This window comes from Mytilus galloprovincialis, chromosome 10, assembly GCF_965363235.1.
Source record: "Mytilus galloprovincialis chromosome 10, xbMytGall1.hap1.1, whole genome shotgun sequence".
Taxonomy (NCBI): domain Eukaryota; kingdom Metazoa; phylum Mollusca; class Bivalvia; order Mytilida; family Mytilidae; genus Mytilus; species Mytilus galloprovincialis.
This window is the reverse complement of record NC_134847.1, coordinates 55,888,132-55,907,863: the sequence shown is the minus strand read 5'-3', so window position 1 is coordinate 55,907,863 and position 19,732 is coordinate 55,888,132. Positions and strand designations below refer to the sequence as shown.

The 19,732-nt window shown below is 31.1% G+C and overlaps 1 protein-coding gene across 1 annotated transcript in view; it reads right to left on the bottom strand.

Moving 5' to 3' along the window:
* Nucleotides 1–19,732, bottom strand: part of LOC143049532 (uncharacterized) — a 95,062-nt gene that overhangs the window by 27,152 nt on the left and 48,178 nt on the right. Inside the window, exons 20-42 of the mRNA XM_076223139.1 lie at nucleotides 19,372–19,582; nucleotides 17,648–17,763; nucleotides 16,694–16,904; nucleotides 16,161–16,307; nucleotides 14,991–15,217; nucleotides 14,134–14,332; nucleotides 13,065–13,171; nucleotides 12,503–12,716; nucleotides 11,922–12,089; nucleotides 10,765–11,034; nucleotides 9,101–9,222; nucleotides 8,121–8,179; nucleotides 7,560–7,708; nucleotides 6,956–7,207; nucleotides 6,269–6,484; nucleotides 5,642–5,788; nucleotides 4,310–4,414; nucleotides 3,588–3,682; nucleotides 3,080–3,268; nucleotides 1,975–2,046; nucleotides 1,448–1,556; nucleotides 719–838; nucleotides 52–130 (exon numbers count right to left, since the gene is read on the bottom strand). Of these exons, the coding sequence (XP_076079254.1) occupies nucleotides 52–130; nucleotides 719–838; nucleotides 1,448–1,556; nucleotides 1,975–2,046; nucleotides 3,080–3,268; nucleotides 3,588–3,682; nucleotides 4,310–4,414; nucleotides 5,642–5,788; nucleotides 6,269–6,484; nucleotides 6,956–7,207; nucleotides 7,560–7,708; nucleotides 8,121–8,179; nucleotides 9,101–9,222; nucleotides 10,765–11,034; nucleotides 11,922–12,089; nucleotides 12,503–12,716; nucleotides 13,065–13,171; nucleotides 14,134–14,332; nucleotides 14,991–15,217; nucleotides 16,161–16,307; nucleotides 16,694–16,904; nucleotides 17,648–17,763; nucleotides 19,372–19,582 (3,584 nt within the window). The remainder of the gene's footprint in view (nucleotides 1–51; nucleotides 131–718; nucleotides 839–1,447; nucleotides 1,557–1,974; nucleotides 2,047–3,079; nucleotides 3,269–3,587; nucleotides 3,683–4,309; nucleotides 4,415–5,641; nucleotides 5,789–6,268; nucleotides 6,485–6,955; nucleotides 7,208–7,559; nucleotides 7,709–8,120; nucleotides 8,180–9,100; nucleotides 9,223–10,764; nucleotides 11,035–11,921; nucleotides 12,090–12,502; nucleotides 12,717–13,064; nucleotides 13,172–14,133; nucleotides 14,333–14,990; nucleotides 15,218–16,160; nucleotides 16,308–16,693; nucleotides 16,905–17,647; nucleotides 17,764–19,371; nucleotides 19,583–19,732) is intronic.

The following is a 19,732-nucleotide window of genomic DNA, read 5'->3' as shown; positions in this document are numbered from 1 at the left end:
CATGTAATTTTTGTTACTATAACAATATAAGTACTACCAACTTTAACCTACCCATCAACCAATAAATACTGGTGGAAAAGATCAGAAATATTCCTATAGTATGTACTACTGTATCCTATTGGCTGCTGACCTACAACATATGACAAATACAACATTAAGACAAGCAGTACTGACAGAGTTGCAATGGTAGGACTATGTCCGATAGTAAGTAAAATGTCATAGATTCTTACATCTTTTGCATTATCTATACTTAAGTCTCCTATACTCCTAGCATAAACTTTATTAGTCCTGCACTTTGCTTTAAATATTTTCTTTTTATTAGTTTAAACATATTTATTTATTGTGGATTAGAAAATATATTAATCCTTTATCACTTTGTAGGTGCGAGTTCTGCCTTGTAGCAGCATTAGCCTGCTCTATTTTTAAATCTACAAGGGTGTCTATAACGTGCAAGAGATATGACTCTCTCTTAACATAGGTCAGCCATTTATCATCCCCTCTGATGGACTATCATCGTTTCTCAAGGCAATATTCTTAATTGGTGTCAAAGAGAGCCAAATTTTAGTCCCTGAAATTTTCTCCCTAGAACAGGGATTGAAACCAAGAACCCTTGTGTTCATTTTAATGATCTTGCAACCTGTACTCAACATTTTTTTTCATTTTTCTTTCTTTAGCATATTGATTTGATATTTAAAACAACTTATGAATAAGTACTTACTACCAAGAGTAGCTCTGTTTAACTTAATTTTGGTAGTAGATTCTGTAACCCATGATGGTAAGGACTGGGATTTATCTGGGAAAATCACATCCTTGTTCTGAACCTTCCCAACTTGTACAACTGAAATGGAATTATTCTCATTATGTCAAATTACAAGCCTGCAACAAATTTTTGGTTATTGGAAATGACAAAGTCAATCAGTTTAACAATGTAAAATTTAAAATTACTATTATCAGAAAAAAAAGAACCTTCACACAGTACATTATAAACCAACCTCAAATTTCTTTATGTTTCAATACTGTAAACCAACCAATTGTTGCAAGCGATTTATTTTGGCGTCCTTCAATAGTTGAAAAATAATGCAAATATAAATTGTCGAGAAAATGTAAAAATGGGATTTACCTTATTTTTTCAAGTAAATTTAAAAATCGTGAAAAGGGCTGGTTAAGACTAAAGGCAATTGAAGTATCCACGAAATCTTTCATGAATGACCAACTCTTAATTAGTTGTTCTTATATATCAAAGCTCTACATTACATGTATTAGTTGTTCTTATATATCAAAGCTCTACATTACATGTATTAGTTGTTCTTATATATCAAAGCTCTACATTACATGTATTAGTTGTTCTTATATATCAAAGCTCTACATTACATGTAATAAAGTCTTTCTGTTCTACATATATTGCTATTTTGTATTGCTATTTTGTTTCTATAATAATGTTCCTTACTTATATTATCCTTCTGTACAAGTTTGGTAAATACACTTTTATCTACATGAGTGTAAGCTTTGGAGTAGGTTGTTACTGCTTTGACCACTCTACTGATGCCAACTAAATTCTACAGAGACAACAATCAAGCATTAACTTTAAACTAACAATCTTTCATTAAAGTCACTATAATACAATACAGACTTTTTTTTCCATCAGAGTAAAAAACAATCCTTGTGTCTTGTTAATGTTATAATTCATAAAAAGTTTATTTTAAACTGTCCTAATGCCACCATGGAACTAAAAAGTAATTGAAAAGTTTTGTAAATATATTCTCTATACATGTCAACCTTTTAAAATTCACTTGCTTTATGATACTTTATAGTAACAATTCATCTTGTCATGAAAAATACGTTCCCCTTATAAATAAAATAAATGTGTCTCATTCCAAATGCATATTGTTGATAACAAACTTTAAACAAAGATTATTCATAAAATGATAGATTTTGTGTTAAAAAGTGCAGACTATACATGACCAATTACAGTACCTGTTGTCTTAACTGTTCCCATCTTGGTTTGTATTTTTCATTCAGGAGATTATCACAACAGGAAACAAATTCCTACAAAAATGAAGAAGGTTTGTACTTGTATCAAAATATAGGTAAAAAATTACAACATTGTAAAAAATAAATTATGAATAGTTATTTGCATCAAAAGGACAAGGTTCACTAATGGCACAAAATGGCCTAAAATATCAACTTTATCACAAAACACCAAAAAGGTCTCAATTTGGTTCGTAAATGGGTCTATTTCAAAAGTATAAATGCTAAGTATATCAGTTCTTTTCAAAAGACTACAAGATATTCACCAAAGTAAGCCCATTTTGGACATTTTGTCAAAATATGATGATTTGGTGCATTTTTCAGACCTAAAAGCTTTTGAAACAACTTGGCCGCCACCTACGATCCAGAATGTGTTGTAACCAAAAGATTTCAATTTTGATATAGATTTCATCAATATAAAAACTTTTTGGATCGTAGATGGAGGTCAAGGTTAATTATGCCAAAAACAATTAAAATTATGGACAAAAAGTACCAAAATTGACCTTTTAATACAAATTATTCTAATTTAAGGGGTCATTGCTCCATAAATAGTATAGGAAAGTGCCAGAAAAAATGTTATTGTCTTAGTAGTATTATCACAGGTATTTCTATGTGACATTTGTAATTTTTTGGCCCAATTCAAAAAACATAAAAAAATCAGGGCCAATTTTAACCCTTCGTGAACCTTCTCCTTTATTAATCATGTTAATATGACGCCTGGAAATTTAATCAAGTATATCTGTAATGCTTATTTCTTAATTAAGTATTCTCTATCTATTAGTCATCTTATAACAATACACAATGTGTTTCTTAAACATGGACTCCAAAAAAATATCTTATCATTTCCTGTTTGAATGGTTTTACACTAGTAATTTTTGGGGCCATTTATAGCTTGCTGTTTGGTGTATGCCAATGGTCCATGTTGAAGACCATAAGGTTTACTTTTACAAATTGTGACTTGGATTGAGAGTTGTCTCATTGGCACTCATACCACATCTTCTAATATCTATTAAACCGGCTTGGTTAATTTAATTATAACCAAAATACTTACATCTAACTGATCTACAACAAGAGAGTCTGTCCTTTCAGAGGCATGGTCAGCTACATTATCTAACGTAGATGATGACACTTCAAGGTCACCAGATGTCAGTTCTCCATAGTTATCTGATGTCAGAGCTGTCATGGTCTGGAGAATGTTATCTACATCAGCTACTTCTACACCATTCTTTAAATTGTCAGACTGATGAAAAAAGGAACATATATATGATTTAACAACTTAAAACAAGTCAAAAATTTGTTTATTTAATTTTACTTGAATTAGGGCATGCTATGTAGGGGACAGATGTGACATTTTATACACACAGCCTGTTCAATTGAAATTCTTATAATTATTTTGTGTTTTGCATAGAAATCACAATCATGTATATAATACATGTTGAAATAAGAATTTCAGAATTGGCATAAGCTTGCTAAGAAAAAAAAAGAAAAACTCGCCTCAATTTTTAGACTTTTACTCATATTTCTTTATGGATTCAAACAAAAGGAAAAATTGTTAATACCTGTGCATTGACTTCCTGTAGATCAATTCTGACACATTTGCTATAATCAGGATCTTCCCAAATACCATCTTTCATACAGAACCTAGATACTGTTCCTATATAAATATAGTATCATTGGAGTTATACAATTCTAAATTATAACCTTCTTATATACAATAATTCATAAAGATAGAATTTTTTTTTTTACAAAGTATTGTCAAACAGGAAGTAGGTGTCTGACAGATCTGAAAACAAGAATGGGATCATAGCAAATGGATGCCCCACTCACACTGTCATTTTCTATGTTCATTTGACCGTGAAATCATGGGGTCAAAACTCTAATTTGCTAATAAAATTTAAAAGATCATATCATAAGGAACATATGTAATAAGTTTGAAATTGATTGGACTTCATCAAAATTACCAGGACCAGAAACTTTAGCCTGACAGACAGATGGACTGACGGATAGAGGAATGAATGAATGGACAAAGAAACAAACAAATGAATTTGCTGCGACCCCAAAATTTCAAATTTCTACTTATCCCTGTCAAGCTGCTGATCAAATATAAACTCATTCTGTTTAGTAGTACAAATGTACCTGAGAAATGTCTGATGGAAATATTTGTTGGAAGAATGGACAAATGGAAGGATGGATAGACATATAAGTCAGAATCAACACAGCCCCTTCTCATAAAGTGCAGATATAACAGAAGAGTAAGTAACATTCTAACAACTTAACTTACCTGTCTTATCCCCAGTACATGGAACAATAACTTCAGTATCACCAATTGTACCATTCCATCTTTTACCATACATATCAATGTCTGTGGGGCAATACTTGTAAGAAACTGTAAAATATCAAAGTTATTGTAAGAAAAAGTACAAAATCATATTCACTAACATTAAATCAAATGTTATAGTTGTCCACATGAAGAAGACTCTTCTAAAATAAATCAGACTTTCTCATACCTGCCAACTGTCACTACTTGCGGGGGATTTCCCCCATGAAGGTTCATATTGGAAATTTTGACTTAGCAATTTTGTCCACAATCTAAAACAAAACAATCAATTTTACCATTGGTATGGATTTAAAAAGCATTAAGAAGCAAATAAACAACATTCAACTTAAATTAAAGGCCCCTTTAAAGGTTTTGTAGGACTATGACAGCCATCTTGCACGTAAAACCCTCATGGATATTTTAAAATGTTGGCAGGTACTTTTTCTTTTACTTCAAAGTTTACAATCGGTCATTTTTTTTTAGCTATATCTAGTCGGTAAATGGACAGAAAGTCACAGGACAAAAAGTCACAGGAAATAAAGTCACAAATTTGGTAGGACAAAAAGTCACAGGACAAAAACTCACAAATGATTTGTTGACAATTGTTTTAATATATAAGAAAATATCTTGAAATATTTACTTTTTAATACATATATTCATTTTAAAGTTTAGGAAATGTGTCATTATACTTGAAAAATGAAGGTTTATTTAATTGTAATAATGTAAATTAAAGTGCCAAGTCACTTTGACATTTTGGTTTTTTTTTACAATTATTCGATCATCTTTGATATTTTTTGATATATTTTGTTTACAAAATTGGTTTATATATATACAATAGTTCCAGAAAAATACAAAAATATTTAGAAAAAAATCAGAAAAAATGAATTGTGACTTTTTGTCCTGTGACTTTTTGTGTGTGACTTTTTGTTCTGGGACTTCCTGTCCTACATTCATCTAGTCTACTTCATTGTATTAAAAAGCTTTCTTTGTATAAAGGATATAAAAAAAGCTGAAAGATAGAGCTGTGTACAATTGTCAAAAAAATAATTAATAGAATAAAAGGTCAAAGGCTTGATTTCTTTTTATATTTCTCATCTGTATACATATCGCCAGATGAAATCAATAAAAGTCGTATCAGATATCTCAAATCAGTTTTCCAGTACCCATCACAATCATTCCATACCAAGCATTATCATAATTATAACCCTTCCCCTCTGTTGTATATCTAAAATCTGCTGTAGCCTCTGTTTATGTCTCGCTACATTTACAGCTGAACTCAGAGATCTGTATACTTACTGCCAGACTGGATAACAGTAATAGTAGTTGTAGCCTGTTTCCCTGTTCCTGCTACATTCACTCCCAAACAACTATAACTGATAGAGGTCTGTATGTTGGAGATTTTCAACACATGATAGGTAAAGTTGGCACGATCAATTATTTCATCTGTATAACATAAAAGTACAACATAAAAAAAACATAATCACTATATGTTTTAAAAGGAGATCTCAGGTATAAATCAATGAGACTGCAATCAAAGAAAACCAACAAAAAACAACTACTTGCATTGATGACTGTCACCAGTAAAATAAGCACTGTACACTGTCATGGAGAACATAGAAATAACAACTTATTATATAAATTGCTATTTTCTTGATTATTTATAACAGTTGAACATGTTGTAGTTTTACTTCAAAGGATCTGTGTTATTTTTTTAAACTTTCACATTCAGTCAATTCTTTTGGTTCAAAAATAAACATAAGCATTTGTTCATTCAGTGATGTCTTACGGTTAAACAAGAGACAGTAAATAATCTCCTTTTTGTCTGAATCCTCATCAGTGGATATCATTCATTAATAATATTCAAAAGGAGTATTAGGGTGGGTGTCATTAGTGGAGCAGAAAAATGTGCAAGAAAAACATTACCTGGTCCACCATTAAAACTTTCACCATTTTTGTGCCAGGTAATTGATGAAGGTGTCCCGTATGTTTCTACCACCTGACAGAAAATGTTCAAGGAATCTCCCTGATGTACTGTAGTAGTCATTGGTGATATAGTCACAATTGGTTTACCAATTACTGCAACATCTATTGTCCAATCAGATTGAAGTTTTCCATCACTTATGTGACAAGATATATTTCCTGTCAATTAGAGAAGAACATGAATAAACTCCCGCAATGTTCGACATTCTAAATACAACAAAAGCATTATTTTGTTTGAAGAAAGACATATAAGAATCAACTTCAAGAAATTTGTTTCCTTTTAAATAGTAAAATATCTTACACAATTTCCTTTGTATGCTTTAATTTATCTCGAGATTCAAGTTACTTGAACAGTCTACTCTTTATTGCCAAATATTTGAAGCAATAATTTTCTCCTTTTTCAGCACTCAACATCTCAATTTGACATTAATTATAGGTGCAAGAATCAGGTTTATATCTTAAAATTTTCAAAATATCTAAAAATATAGATTTGTATTCAGGCATTTATATTGATGGAATTTTGTGTTTTAACATTATTTAACTAAGCAAAGAATCAAGTTTTCATCAACTCATGAAAGCAAGGCACTGAAATCATCAGTTTTAAGAACATTTTTGGAAACTAATTCGAACCTGTATCTCCTGTATGCATTGGGTTGACTTTTAATTGATATTGTCTTCTCCCTGGGTACTGTGAATCATCTGGTAACGTCTCTGTCCTCCATCGTGAAGCTGTCGTTGGATTTATAACAGCATTCTTTAGTTTCCAGATAACACCAACATTCCCTACCTGACCAATGATATCAGCTGAGCAGGTAAATGTTACACTGGTATCCTGGTAGTAATTACCAACAACAAATATACCAGTCACTCTAACATATCCATCTGAAAGATACATGGTTTAATAGATGTAGGGAAATGAACAGAAAACTCGAACTGTACAATAAAAATGTATGCTCATTATCCCTCCAGGTGTATTTCTTTAAAAAACCTCAACTTTTGTCATAATTGCTGACATTATATTTGTATCACTATGATGCATACAAAAATATTAGACAATCTATGTTGACCTTCAAAACCATCATCATTCATACTTACTTCACTGTGTAAAACAAATAACTAACAATATCATTTGGACTCTGGCGGTTGGTTGTCTCATTGGGAATCATATCACACCCTCTTATTTTACTATTTGAATTAATCATCATTAAGATATTACATACAATTGATAACATACCCCCATTTCCAATGATAACATAATTAGGATCAACTGACATCTGACCAACAAATCCTGTGGACACAGCCTGTCGTATAGAATTAGAGGTTCCTGCTACTGTACCGGTCTGGTTCACAGTCACTAATGAGTCAACTATTACACTGCCTCTTCTGAAAAAATATAGATTTCATATCTATGGTGATGAAAAAGGGAAAATATTTAAGACACAGGACAATCTAACTTCTTTAGTATATGACAGATTCAGGCAATTCAACTGCAAAAATAAAAGAGACAAAACCCTGAATGCCCTTTTAAAAATACCATTACTTAACAATTTGATATTCAAAACTTATGAAAGAAATTCAATGAAGTCTTGAATTAATATTTACGTAGTGTTTGTTTTATTCTAAAGTTAAAACATGATATATAAAGGTGTTTTCATTTTTATCCTTGTCCATGTCTTTCAATCAAGTATTTCAAATTAAAAATTTAGGTAATGCCTTGAGAGTTCACATAACACCTTTTACAAAAGGGCAAGTTTTCCTGATGTTACTGGGGTTAAGTCAGATACTACTTCCTTACCTGAACATCATTACAGAAACAGAAACAAAACCTGGAGTTCTGTTCAAAACAAAGGCCATCTGTAAAATATGTAAAAAATAATATTGTTACAAGTTTATTGAAAAGTGTAAACCAATAAATATCACATGTCATTGAAACATAATATATTTTCAATAAAAAAAATATTTTCATTTGTTATGTTTTTGCTATTCTAATATGACAAATGTATGACGTGCTTCTTTCACTTTGTGAACAAACCAATGCTCTAAACCAAATAAAATTTGTTTGCACATGCGTATATTGAATACTGAAGAATAATGAATTTTATCAAATTGGCATGCATTTAATATAATTCATTAACTTTAATCACTTCCAAACTCTTAAATGATGCACATTTTTTTACTAATTCATTTATTATGACTGTAATGTGTTGCAATTAGAAATTGACATATTTGACCTAGATATGACAACCGTTCATGCTCATTGTTCAAAACTCCTTCCACTGAAAAATCACATTGCCAGTCGTTTGCTTGTTAACATACAAAAAAGGGAGGTTCATGGAAGAGCCTATACAAACCTTCTACACTTATATACATCGGAAATAGAAATACCCTTAATTGTTTTTATCAGAATCGAAATAATTGATGCAAGCTTTACTTTATTGTAGTTTTAACATGGGTAGGTATTATATTCATGTTATTCTATCCCTCACTATCGCTTGGGCAAAAATAATCATGAATAGTATGCCTACCCATGTTAAAACTACAATGAAGTATAGCTTGCATCAATTATTTCTTAAATTAAACATACTAACAAAATATTAAATAAATCTGTTTCTTAAATAAGATTGTAAATTATTTTTTTTAACCAGTATTACTAACAGATCATCTGTAAAGGAATTTACAATATGAAAATGACAAAACATTTGCATTTGCAATACAAAAAAAATGAGTTAAAATCTTTCACTTAATTCCAAACAAAATCTAATAATGAAATCTTACATTGGTTGTGACTCTTTCAGACAAAGTAACATATCTGTATGATTGTGTATCTAGTAACTGAGAATCGAAATTATCATCCGTTATCTTGATTGATGCAACGAAAGTTGACAGTACAGGTACAGCTGAAATAAACAAGTTATATACTTCACTTAAATTGATTGATATCACTGGGCTGATATTTACCACAATAAGTCAACATTATAAAATTAAAGGTATTTCTTTAGATCAGCATCAAATAAATAATTTCCTTTTTAAGTGTGTGTAATTTAATGAATGAAGTATTATTTTCCCTTATTTTAATGGGAAACAATATTTACATAAAGTTCAGTTACTACACTATTTGTTTATTCCTGTGAAAAAGGCTTGGACTTTCAAACTTGCAATTAAAATGTAAACTTTTTTCTTCTTGTCTACAATATTTATGAATTTGTAAAGAGAGATAAACAAAATTCCTCTGTTTAGGTACACTCATTTATAAGTAATTAACACATTGTTTCTTCACTTCTGTAATAAACTTATCTCATCGACAGATTGTGTCTTCATTTCCATGAACAAATTATCTCCCCTTACACATTGTGTCTTCATTTCTACAAACAAATTATCTCCCCTCCCACATTATGTCTTCATTTCCATAAACAAGTTATATCTTCTCACACATTGTGTCTTCATTTCCATGAACAAATTATCTCCCCTCACACATTGTGTCTTCATTTCCTTGAATAAATTATCTGCCCTTACACATTGTGTCTTCATTTCCATTAAAAACTTATCTCCCCTCACACATTGTGTCTTCATTTCCATGAACAAATTATCTCCCCTTGCACATTGTGTCTTCATTTCTACAAACAAATTATCTCTCCTCACAGATTGTGTCTTCATTTCCATGAACAAATGATCTCCCCTCACACATTGTGGCTTCATTTCCATGAACAAGTTATCTCTCCTGACACATTGTGTCTTCGTTTCCATAACAAACTATCTATCTCCCCTCACACATTGTGTCTTCATTTCCATGAACAAATTATCTCCCCTCACACATTATGTCTTTATTTCCATGAACAAGTTATCTCCCCTCACATATTGTGTCTTCATTTCCATGAACAAATTATTTCCCCTTACACATTGTGTCTTCATTTCTACAAATAAATTATCTCCCCTCACACATTGTGTCTTCATTTCCAAGAACAAATTATCTCCCCTCACACATTGTGTCTTCATTTCCATGAACAAATTATCTCCCCTCACACATTGTGTCTTCATTTCCATGAACAAATTATCTCCCCTCACACATTGTGTCTTCATTTCCATGAACAAATTATCTCCCCTCACATATTGTGTCTTCATTTCCATGAACAAATTATTTCCCCTTACACATTGTGTCTTCATTTCTACAAATAAATTATCTCCCCTCACACATTGTGTCTTCATTTCCAAGAACAAATCATCTCCCCTCACACATTGTGTCTTCATTTCCATGAACAAATTATCTCCCCTCACACATTGTGTCTTCATTTCCATGAACAAATTATCTCCCCTCACACATTGTGTCTTCATTTCCATGAACAAATTATTTCCCCTTACACATTGTGTCTTCAATTCTACAAATTACCTCCCCTTACACATTGTGTCTTTATTATTTCAACAAACAAATGATCTCCACTTACCTGGTGTTTTCACAGATACCACAGGAGTAATAACAGTTCCATAGTTGGTGTCAGCCTCCAACTTAACATTGTAAACTGTATCTGGATCAAGATTAATTACATAACTCTGGGTCTGGTCCTTGTTCACAGGTAAATTCATCACTATGGTATTGATTTTTAAAGTAAACTTGTTTGTAACTGTGTAGAAATCCTGTCTTTGGTATAACCATTTAACTTTAATGGCTGTCATGTTTACTGGAGACACTTCTAGTGTAGGAACAGGTGGAGTCACTGAAAGGATAAACTTTCTTTAAATAGTTCCTTTCCATAGATATTTTTCTAAATCCTACATGAATTATTGAGAAATCCCATTTTAAATGCTTATCTGATAGAAATCCTAAAACGAGGCAAAAAGATTCATTCTTTAATAAACAATATAAGTTCTATAACCATCTTTAGATGTGTATAGTTCACATTTTTTTAACCCCTAAAATGAAGTTGGTAGAGGAGATATGTATATACTTTTTAAAAAAAAACATTGTCAATATTGTAGATATTCAAGTTTTTTTATATGTAATTTTTTTTCAAAAAATTATTGCCTTTATTGAATAAACAAGTAATGGTGTGGCATACTGCTCCAAAATTAGCTAAACAACGAGGTTTACTAAATTTATCTAACAATGGGTAAAATTTCATGCTATTCTGTCAAAACCCAATCTATGTCAAGACTGTTATTTTCACCTTCAGTATCTTCCAGCATTGTCAAAATCGTATTTCTTGTATATACCACCAAAACACATCTTAAATCTGATCTTTAATCCAAACAAGAATGTGTCCATCGTTCATGGATGCCCCACACAGTGGACCATGAAATCTGGGTCAAAACTTTAAGTTGGCATCAAAATTAAAAAGATAATATCATAGGAAACATGTGTGCCAAGTTTCAAGTTTATTGAATTTCAACTTCAACAAAAACTTCCCTTACCAAAAACTTTAATCTGAAGTGGATGAACGAACAGACGCACAGACCAACAAACATAATGCCCTTAGTGAAGTATAAAAAAAACATAAATATTACTGTGGAATCAAATATATTTGTTTTTGGGTCTTATGTTTATAGTTTCTGCATTGTCTCAGTTTTTCTTTATCCAAGGAAAAATATATGTGTTATTACTTACGGTCAACATGAAGCTCAAATGGCAAAGTGATGGTCTGCTGAGGTTGTCCACCATCTTTTACAGTAACAACAACATCAAACTTGGCCTTGGTAACAGATAACAATGCTTTTGTGGCTAACTTAACCATATAAGGACTTATACTCTGTGTTTTAAAATATGTCAGTACATCTGAAAAGGAAAATATTTAGTTGAAACAAATAATGCATCATCATTGTCATCTTTAGTTATATCCTGAATGTTATTGTTACTTTGGGAATATTGTATTACTGATAGATCTTTGATGACCTCTGTTAATTTCATTTTCAGCGTTTCTTGACTTAAAACCTTTTAGAGAGAGTTTCAATGACAATCTTTTTTGACACCATATGTCTCCTGTTATTTTTGTATCATTGGCTTTATACTATATAATTGATATATTCTCCACATTTACTCTATAAAAATAATAAGAAGAAAAACTTAAAAAGATTAGAATTTTTAAGCAGAAATATACCTTAAATAGATAGATAATTATCTAAGTTCAAATTATTTGTGGACATCACAAATTTTCATAATCATTTCAATAAAAAAGAAAATATTCATACCTAATCCCGAAATGGAATAGTCAAGATCTCTATTTTCTGCCTTTACATCAGGATCAGTACAGGTTATATTCTGGATGATTGTGTCAATGGAAGTGTCCACTCTAATTGCAGGTACAACAGGAAGTCCTAGCTTACATTCAGGTGGTTCATTTACATCTTTAACTCTAATATCTACATCAACAGATGACTTCAGTTGTGACAATAGATCATATGCCTAGAAAAAATACCATGATAAGATTACATTCTAGAATTTTTCAACTGTCTGAAAAGGATGAGAAAAAGATTATTGACACAAAGTGTTATGTTAGATTCTTAAATGAACATTTAGTTTTTGACAGAAAATGTCATCCATAGAAAGTTGAGGTAAAACAAGTGAACTGTGAGCTACTGCTCACTGATGATACCCCTGCTGCAAGTGGATAATTTTAATATTGTAAAATGATTCAAGTGTTCAGTAAACAGAAAGTTGTTGAGTGATGAATCTGAAAATGCATCACATGGTATCAACTTCAGTTTATAGGTTATGTAAAATTGCTTTTATGATGATGGCATAAAAACTTACCTGTACTTGTATGGTAATGACTTTGTTAGCATATATTGTTAAAGATGCATTAGTTTTTACAATTCCTGTATCAGGTACTATTTCTAACACACCAGGATATGCTGTCCCTGTAAAGAAAACCAGAAAAATATGAATTCATTGAATACATTATTTGTACTACTGAAATAAATTCAAGAAAATCTACCAATATATATAACATCTGTTTTACTAAAAGATTTTCATTAAAAGGAAATTAATTTTAATGCTTTCACTATAAGAGATAAATATAAGCAAATCAATCAATCTGAACAGATGGAAGAGTAAGCTCCCTTTTGAGTTTTTTATATCATTACATTTTGGAGTGATTTTCTTTCTGTTGAACTTTCTAGAAAGTGCAAAGGTTAAGTTATACAAAGCCTCAGTGATACAAGCATGAATAAAGGGTTTCACTTTACTAGAAACTGATATGGTTCAATTTCTGTTTGTTCACCACCTTATCAAGTACATATTCATCTATCAGGAAAAACTATGGTACAGATATATTATTCTTATGTTTTAAAATATGTCAGCCACTTAATTTGAATTTATTGTGCTGTTGGTTTAAATGTCATTAATGTATACCCCTTATCTTTTAATGTTCATTGACAATCACACTACATTTCCTTAGTTTATGTACAGATTATTAGATTGTCTGCATGTTGATATTGTAAAATATCAGCTGCACGTCACACTAAGAAGCTTTTTGTCTAGTTTGCTCAGCATCAACGAATTTAAAAAGCCTTCATATTGTGTCAAATAACTGATATTTTACAATATCATTATGCCGATTTCCTGATTTATGGGGTTGTATTTACGTCTTTTTGAAGTGTTTTTTGTTGCATCAGCAAACCGGAAGATGACTTGATAAGTTTGGGTCAAACTTATCAACAGCCTTTTAAACATAATGACTTCCCTGATGTGTATTGGTCATAAGGCTGGGTCAACGTATTCAATGTCACAAGGTCATAATAAGCAGTTTTATTAAAAGCTGAGTAGGGTGATATAGACAGTGAGATGACCAATATGTACATTATCTACAGTTCCTATTTACCTTGTATAGAATATCTGATGTTGCCTCCTCCATTGGCTGTAGCATTGACCTGGAGTACAGATGTACCCACAACAGCATCCTCAGGGATTTCCTTTACATATTTAGATTGTGTAAACTCGGGAGTAGATGCAGCGTATTTGACTTGAAGATCTAAGTTGTAAACATAGTCCAGTAGACCATTCTTGACGGTCACAATCAACTGCAAAATTAAGATACCAAAAAAAAAATGTAGTTTCTTGTTAGGAAAGCTGTTAACTTTATCTATGAATCTGTGGTTGAACTTCAGCTGGGAGTAAAGTTATAAAAAATATGAAATCTGAGTATGTTGTCTAACCTTCTTAACTAACCAAACAATTGCAAGCAGACAGCTGTAGCAAAATACAGGTGTAATGTCTATAAAACTTATGATGGTAGTGCTTCATTGGTGCTTAACATCTACTCGTAAATATTAAATGCCTATCAGAATGCAAACATGTTAATGTGATTTAAATAAGAACCCTGCCTTGTACTAGACCAACAAGCTGAGCCGTTGATTTTAATGTGCTTGTTCATGTTTATAGCTAGGAAACCCTGATTAGACAATCTTTTGCTCTTACTCCAAATGCAATGTATTCAGTAAAGAAGCAGGAAATACCAATTGTCCAAGTCTTAAGTTTTACCATGTAATGATCAAACCATGACATCAACTGATACAGAGCATCCAACCAAAAGAACAGTTATTTTAATCAATCTTACCTGGGTATTGCTATCACCAAGCAGTTTATAACAAAGTTCAAATACACCCTGGGATACTCTATTAAGGGCAAATGCTTGTGGTGAGAAGCTTCATGATATTATGTTCTGTCTTTGAATCTTACCTGAGTATTGCTATCACCAAGCAATTTATAACAAAGTTCAAACACACCCTGGGATACTGTTGTTAGGGTAAATGCTTGTGGTGAGAAGCTTCCTGATGTGATGTATTGTAAATGTGTTGTATCAGGTAAGGTAGGATCAGTACAACTCATATTCAGTTTTACACAAGCATCTTTTACCCATATTGATGGATAATCTACTAGTGGTGAACACTCTGCTCTGATCTGTCCTGCAAAACAATAAAATTTAAGCAATATTGTAGCTACATTATATACATGTACAAAATAAAAAATATGGTATACTATATACTATGGATTCATCAATTTTCATGGACTAAAGCTAAAATTTTATTTTATCTTGTGGTCTTTGCATAGTCTTCAAAGAAGCCTGCTAGTAGAAAATTTGTTCTATGGCGTTATGGCCTTTGTAGTTCACCTGAATCCATGAAATTCGGTTAAAATTGGTATCCCACGAACAATAAAAAATAGATATTTCTAACTTTTATCAAGTTCATTAGAATTATAAGAAAAAGGTTTGATTATATAGGTGAATAGTATTTCCTAGTTCAGAATTAGAATCTATATTACTTATGGAAGAGACCAATTTCATTGAGCCGCAACTCCCTCTGAAACCCTACAAAGATTGAAATATTTATGAAATGACGTATAAATGTAGCGTTTTGTACTTCCTAAATTTGTCTATGAAACTATCGTTTTTTCCACAGAATAGGCCAATATTTGAGGAAATATCCCAGGTTGGAGACCATTATAGATCTGTGTCTTATACGCTTTCGTGTATGCTCAGTTGACATACTTCCAGCGAAACACAAGTGAAAGTAAGAAAAACGATAGAAAAAACAGGCCTATAAGGTTTTGTATTACAAGTGCATCATTTTATAAAAATAAACAACATCCATCCTTTTCACTCAGGTGCAGAACTATCGAAAAATGAAATGGGCGTTGAATGGGTCGAAGTCATCCTCCCCTATTATGTGTAAAATCCTCTGGACCAAACTTGCACAATTGTACCACAATTTTGCAGGCATCTTCTAAATGATAATAAGTGCTAAATAACATTCTGAAGGTTGTTCTATCTATTTTATCAGCTAAAATCAGCACTTTTTGATAATGGTGGAACTCAATCATAAATAATCAACATTCTTATCAACTTACTGTTTATGTTAACAGCCACATTAATATTTCTAGTTAATGGTGGCGTTCCTGCATCAGATACTATTATATATAAATCATAACGGTCCTTCCATCTTAGTAATGGTGACGTCAACGTGATATCCCCGGTCTTAGAGACACCAAAGTTATCTGAAATGTAAATAGAAAATCAGGTCATACATGAAATTTAATTTCATTTCACATAGTCTTTTTTAACAGATATAATTCATTGATCAATAATAAGGCGTCATTTATATTTTAAATGCAAAGTAAAATCATATTCAAATTAACAAGAATTCAATATTTGGTTTAGCCTTAAGGGCCCACAGATGGACAACTATTTAACAAATAAAAAGGTGTGGTGTGATTGCCAATGTGACAAGTCTCCACAACAGACCAAATGACACAGAAATTAACAACTATATGTCACCCTATGGCCTTCAACAATGAGCAAAGCCCATACCACATAGTCAGCTATATAAGGCCCCTAAATGACAAATGTTAAACAAATCAGAAGAGAAAACTAGCACTCCTACCTGACTGTGGTGTAATAATGTAAGTTAGATTTCTGTTATCATCGTCTTTATCTGTATCATAACAGTCCATACTGTCCAGAACCTCCCCCACATTTGTTAGTAGTCCAATATTAATTATTCTATTGGTCAGTGGGCAGATTGGACGTTCATTTACATCTTGGATTTCAATGGTCACATTGGCTGTTGATGATAAACCAGCAAGGTCTGTTGCCTGAAGAGTAAAAATCACAAAACTCATTATCTTCGTTAAAACGATGTGCATCTCATTATTCATTTAAAGGTATATTGAGCTGAGTGGAAAGGGAGTAAGTAACTTTCATCACACTCTCTTCTACATCTAAATATAAAATATCCAACTGATTCATCATTTTGAAGGTTTTGTTTATGTTGGAGTATGTTAACTTCTGATAAAGAAATGATTTTTACTATGAAATACTGAGTACTCATTCAGAAATTCAACAATTATAAATTTACAATATATAGGATTTACTAAACTCTCAGGTTTTCCTTTTTAATATACAAAACAATTAAAACTATCAAAATTTGTCTTTTTACATGAAATGAGTAGAAAGACTTTTGGGGGAGGGGAGACAACCATCACTACGGTCCACCCCTTTTAAAAGCATACATTGAACAAAATTGCCTAGTATACTGATATGATACATTGACTGTTTGCCTAACATTAAGTGGTAAGAAGCATCTTCAGGATGAAAAATACACTAATTTTGATGTGTTGACTGTTGAGAGAAAATTAGAAAAAACATGTATGTTTGGTTTTAAGGAGGAAAAGCTTTGCCTAGCAATATATTGCTGATCAACCTTTAACAAGGTGTTAGAATGTTTCTATATAGATGTATAATAGTAGGAAATACCTTGTATAATTTTTTTTTATAAACATATCTGTGTATTAAACATAAACAAAAAATATGTTTTGAAAATATAATTTGTATTTACCTTAACTTTAAACCAATAGAAATTCTGTACTGTTGCATTCTGTGCTTTGCTTATATAGTATTTATTAAAATTGGCTATAAAGTTAATGTTCTCTGCTGCATCCAATGGAGATTGTGCTAAAAATAAAAAATAAAATATGTCTACCTAATATTAAATAATAAAAAAAAAGCATTGTATCCAATGAAAAGATTTTATCTTGCTATGTCTGTTTTAAAGATATTCAAAAGGCATTCCTGTATTAAACAGTAACCCTTTATCTTGTTAGTGTCCAATGGGACTCCAACCAGGGATACTTGTTGCTTATAATCTAACTTTGGGAGACTTCAAAAACTTTCTGAATTTTTTTTTGACAATGATGCATTTGAAGTTTCACATTTTCATATAATACTAACACATCAATTTTATCATTTTTTTTGCTAGATATTTGCGAACCATTAAATGTTGTTACCTTTCAATTGAAAAACTATAAATTCAGAAATTAACGTGTGCATATTTGATTTTCCATGACCTCTTCCAAAAACACAAAATATATAAAAAATGCAATTACAAAAACTTTAAGAAGGAAAATTAATAAAATGTGTATTAGGACCAGTCTGATACTGTCGCAATTATTGCAATTATAAAAACATCACAATAATTTCTGTATTGACAATACTTACTTTAAAATTGAACCATTTTTAACACAGAAAATATTGTAATGGCACTACTTGTGTCCCAACAAATCATTTTATTGCATAGCAATATAATATTTCCCACAGAAAGTAACCAAATGTTAGCGTGCAATAAATTCTAATATTGCACTAGTGCAATAAATCTTCAAATTCATGACGTCATCAACGACAAAATCTCAGTTTAAATCAATTTTGACTTTCAAATATTATATTGCTATACAATAAAAGGGTTATTGCATGAATATTGGGGAATATTGTCCCTTCTGTGTAAAAATTGACATCTAAGTAGTCATAACAATATTGATGAACAATTTGTGCAGAGAAAAACTAAAGATATAGAACTAAATTTGTGCTACAACAAAAAAAGAAAATTGATTGGTTTTAGAAACCATAATAGTGCTCTACAAAAACTTTTGATATGCATAAAACAATTTACTATGAAAAAAAACTGGTACAAACAATTTGTGCTGGGTAAAAACTAGCAAAGATCAACCATAAATGTATTGTGCTTCATCATACATACCAGTTGCTATGATTAGTAAAATATGGAGAAAATAAAGTATGATTTTATATTGAATGCTGAAACTAAAACATTTTTTTACAAAAGTGTCATTTGCATGAATTTACATACATTAATGAAGAAAAAAATAGACGGTGTTCACCTCTTCTTATTTAAAAAAAATCTTTGGCATCTTCTTCAGAAAATCAAAATTCAAGAACTTTTTATGTTGTCCTGAATATAATTGGACCACAGTTTTAAAAGATGTAAATGAAGGATGCAGAACAATTAAGCTAATAAAAAAATACAGTTTTCCTTCTTCTAACAATAATCCCTCAACAACAATTAAGCAATACAAATAAGATATTAAAAAAAATGTAATCATTTGTCTATTCATAAAATAATCACTCATTCTTTTTGAATAAGATCTGTGCCAAATGACAGCCATTTAAGTTTCATGAAGGCAGATAGTAAATTTTACAATTTTACCACTTTCCCTATAAATAATAAGACATGTCATATTGTGAAGGTAAATAATTTTCCTGTTGTATTACCTTGAGATGTGACTGTGACAGTTTTGTAATCTTGTCTGATATCAGGATCAGCCCAGCTTACACCTAAAACTTCAACTCCTATACCAACAGTTTCAGGAACCAATGCTCTATATGGTGTATTTACAAAATAGGGGGGTTCATTGACATCAATAATCTCCAAACTCCATATAACTGAAGTTGTACCTAAGCCGTTTGTCACAGTTACTGCTACCTGAAATTACATTAATCACAGATGCTGAATGGCCAACAAGTAATCTTTTAGCCTCATTACCAAAAATTATAAATATTTTATACAAACTGTAAAATAACTTATTTTCTCTGATACTTTTTTTTTGCTTTGAGTCCTTTCTAGCCTTCTTTA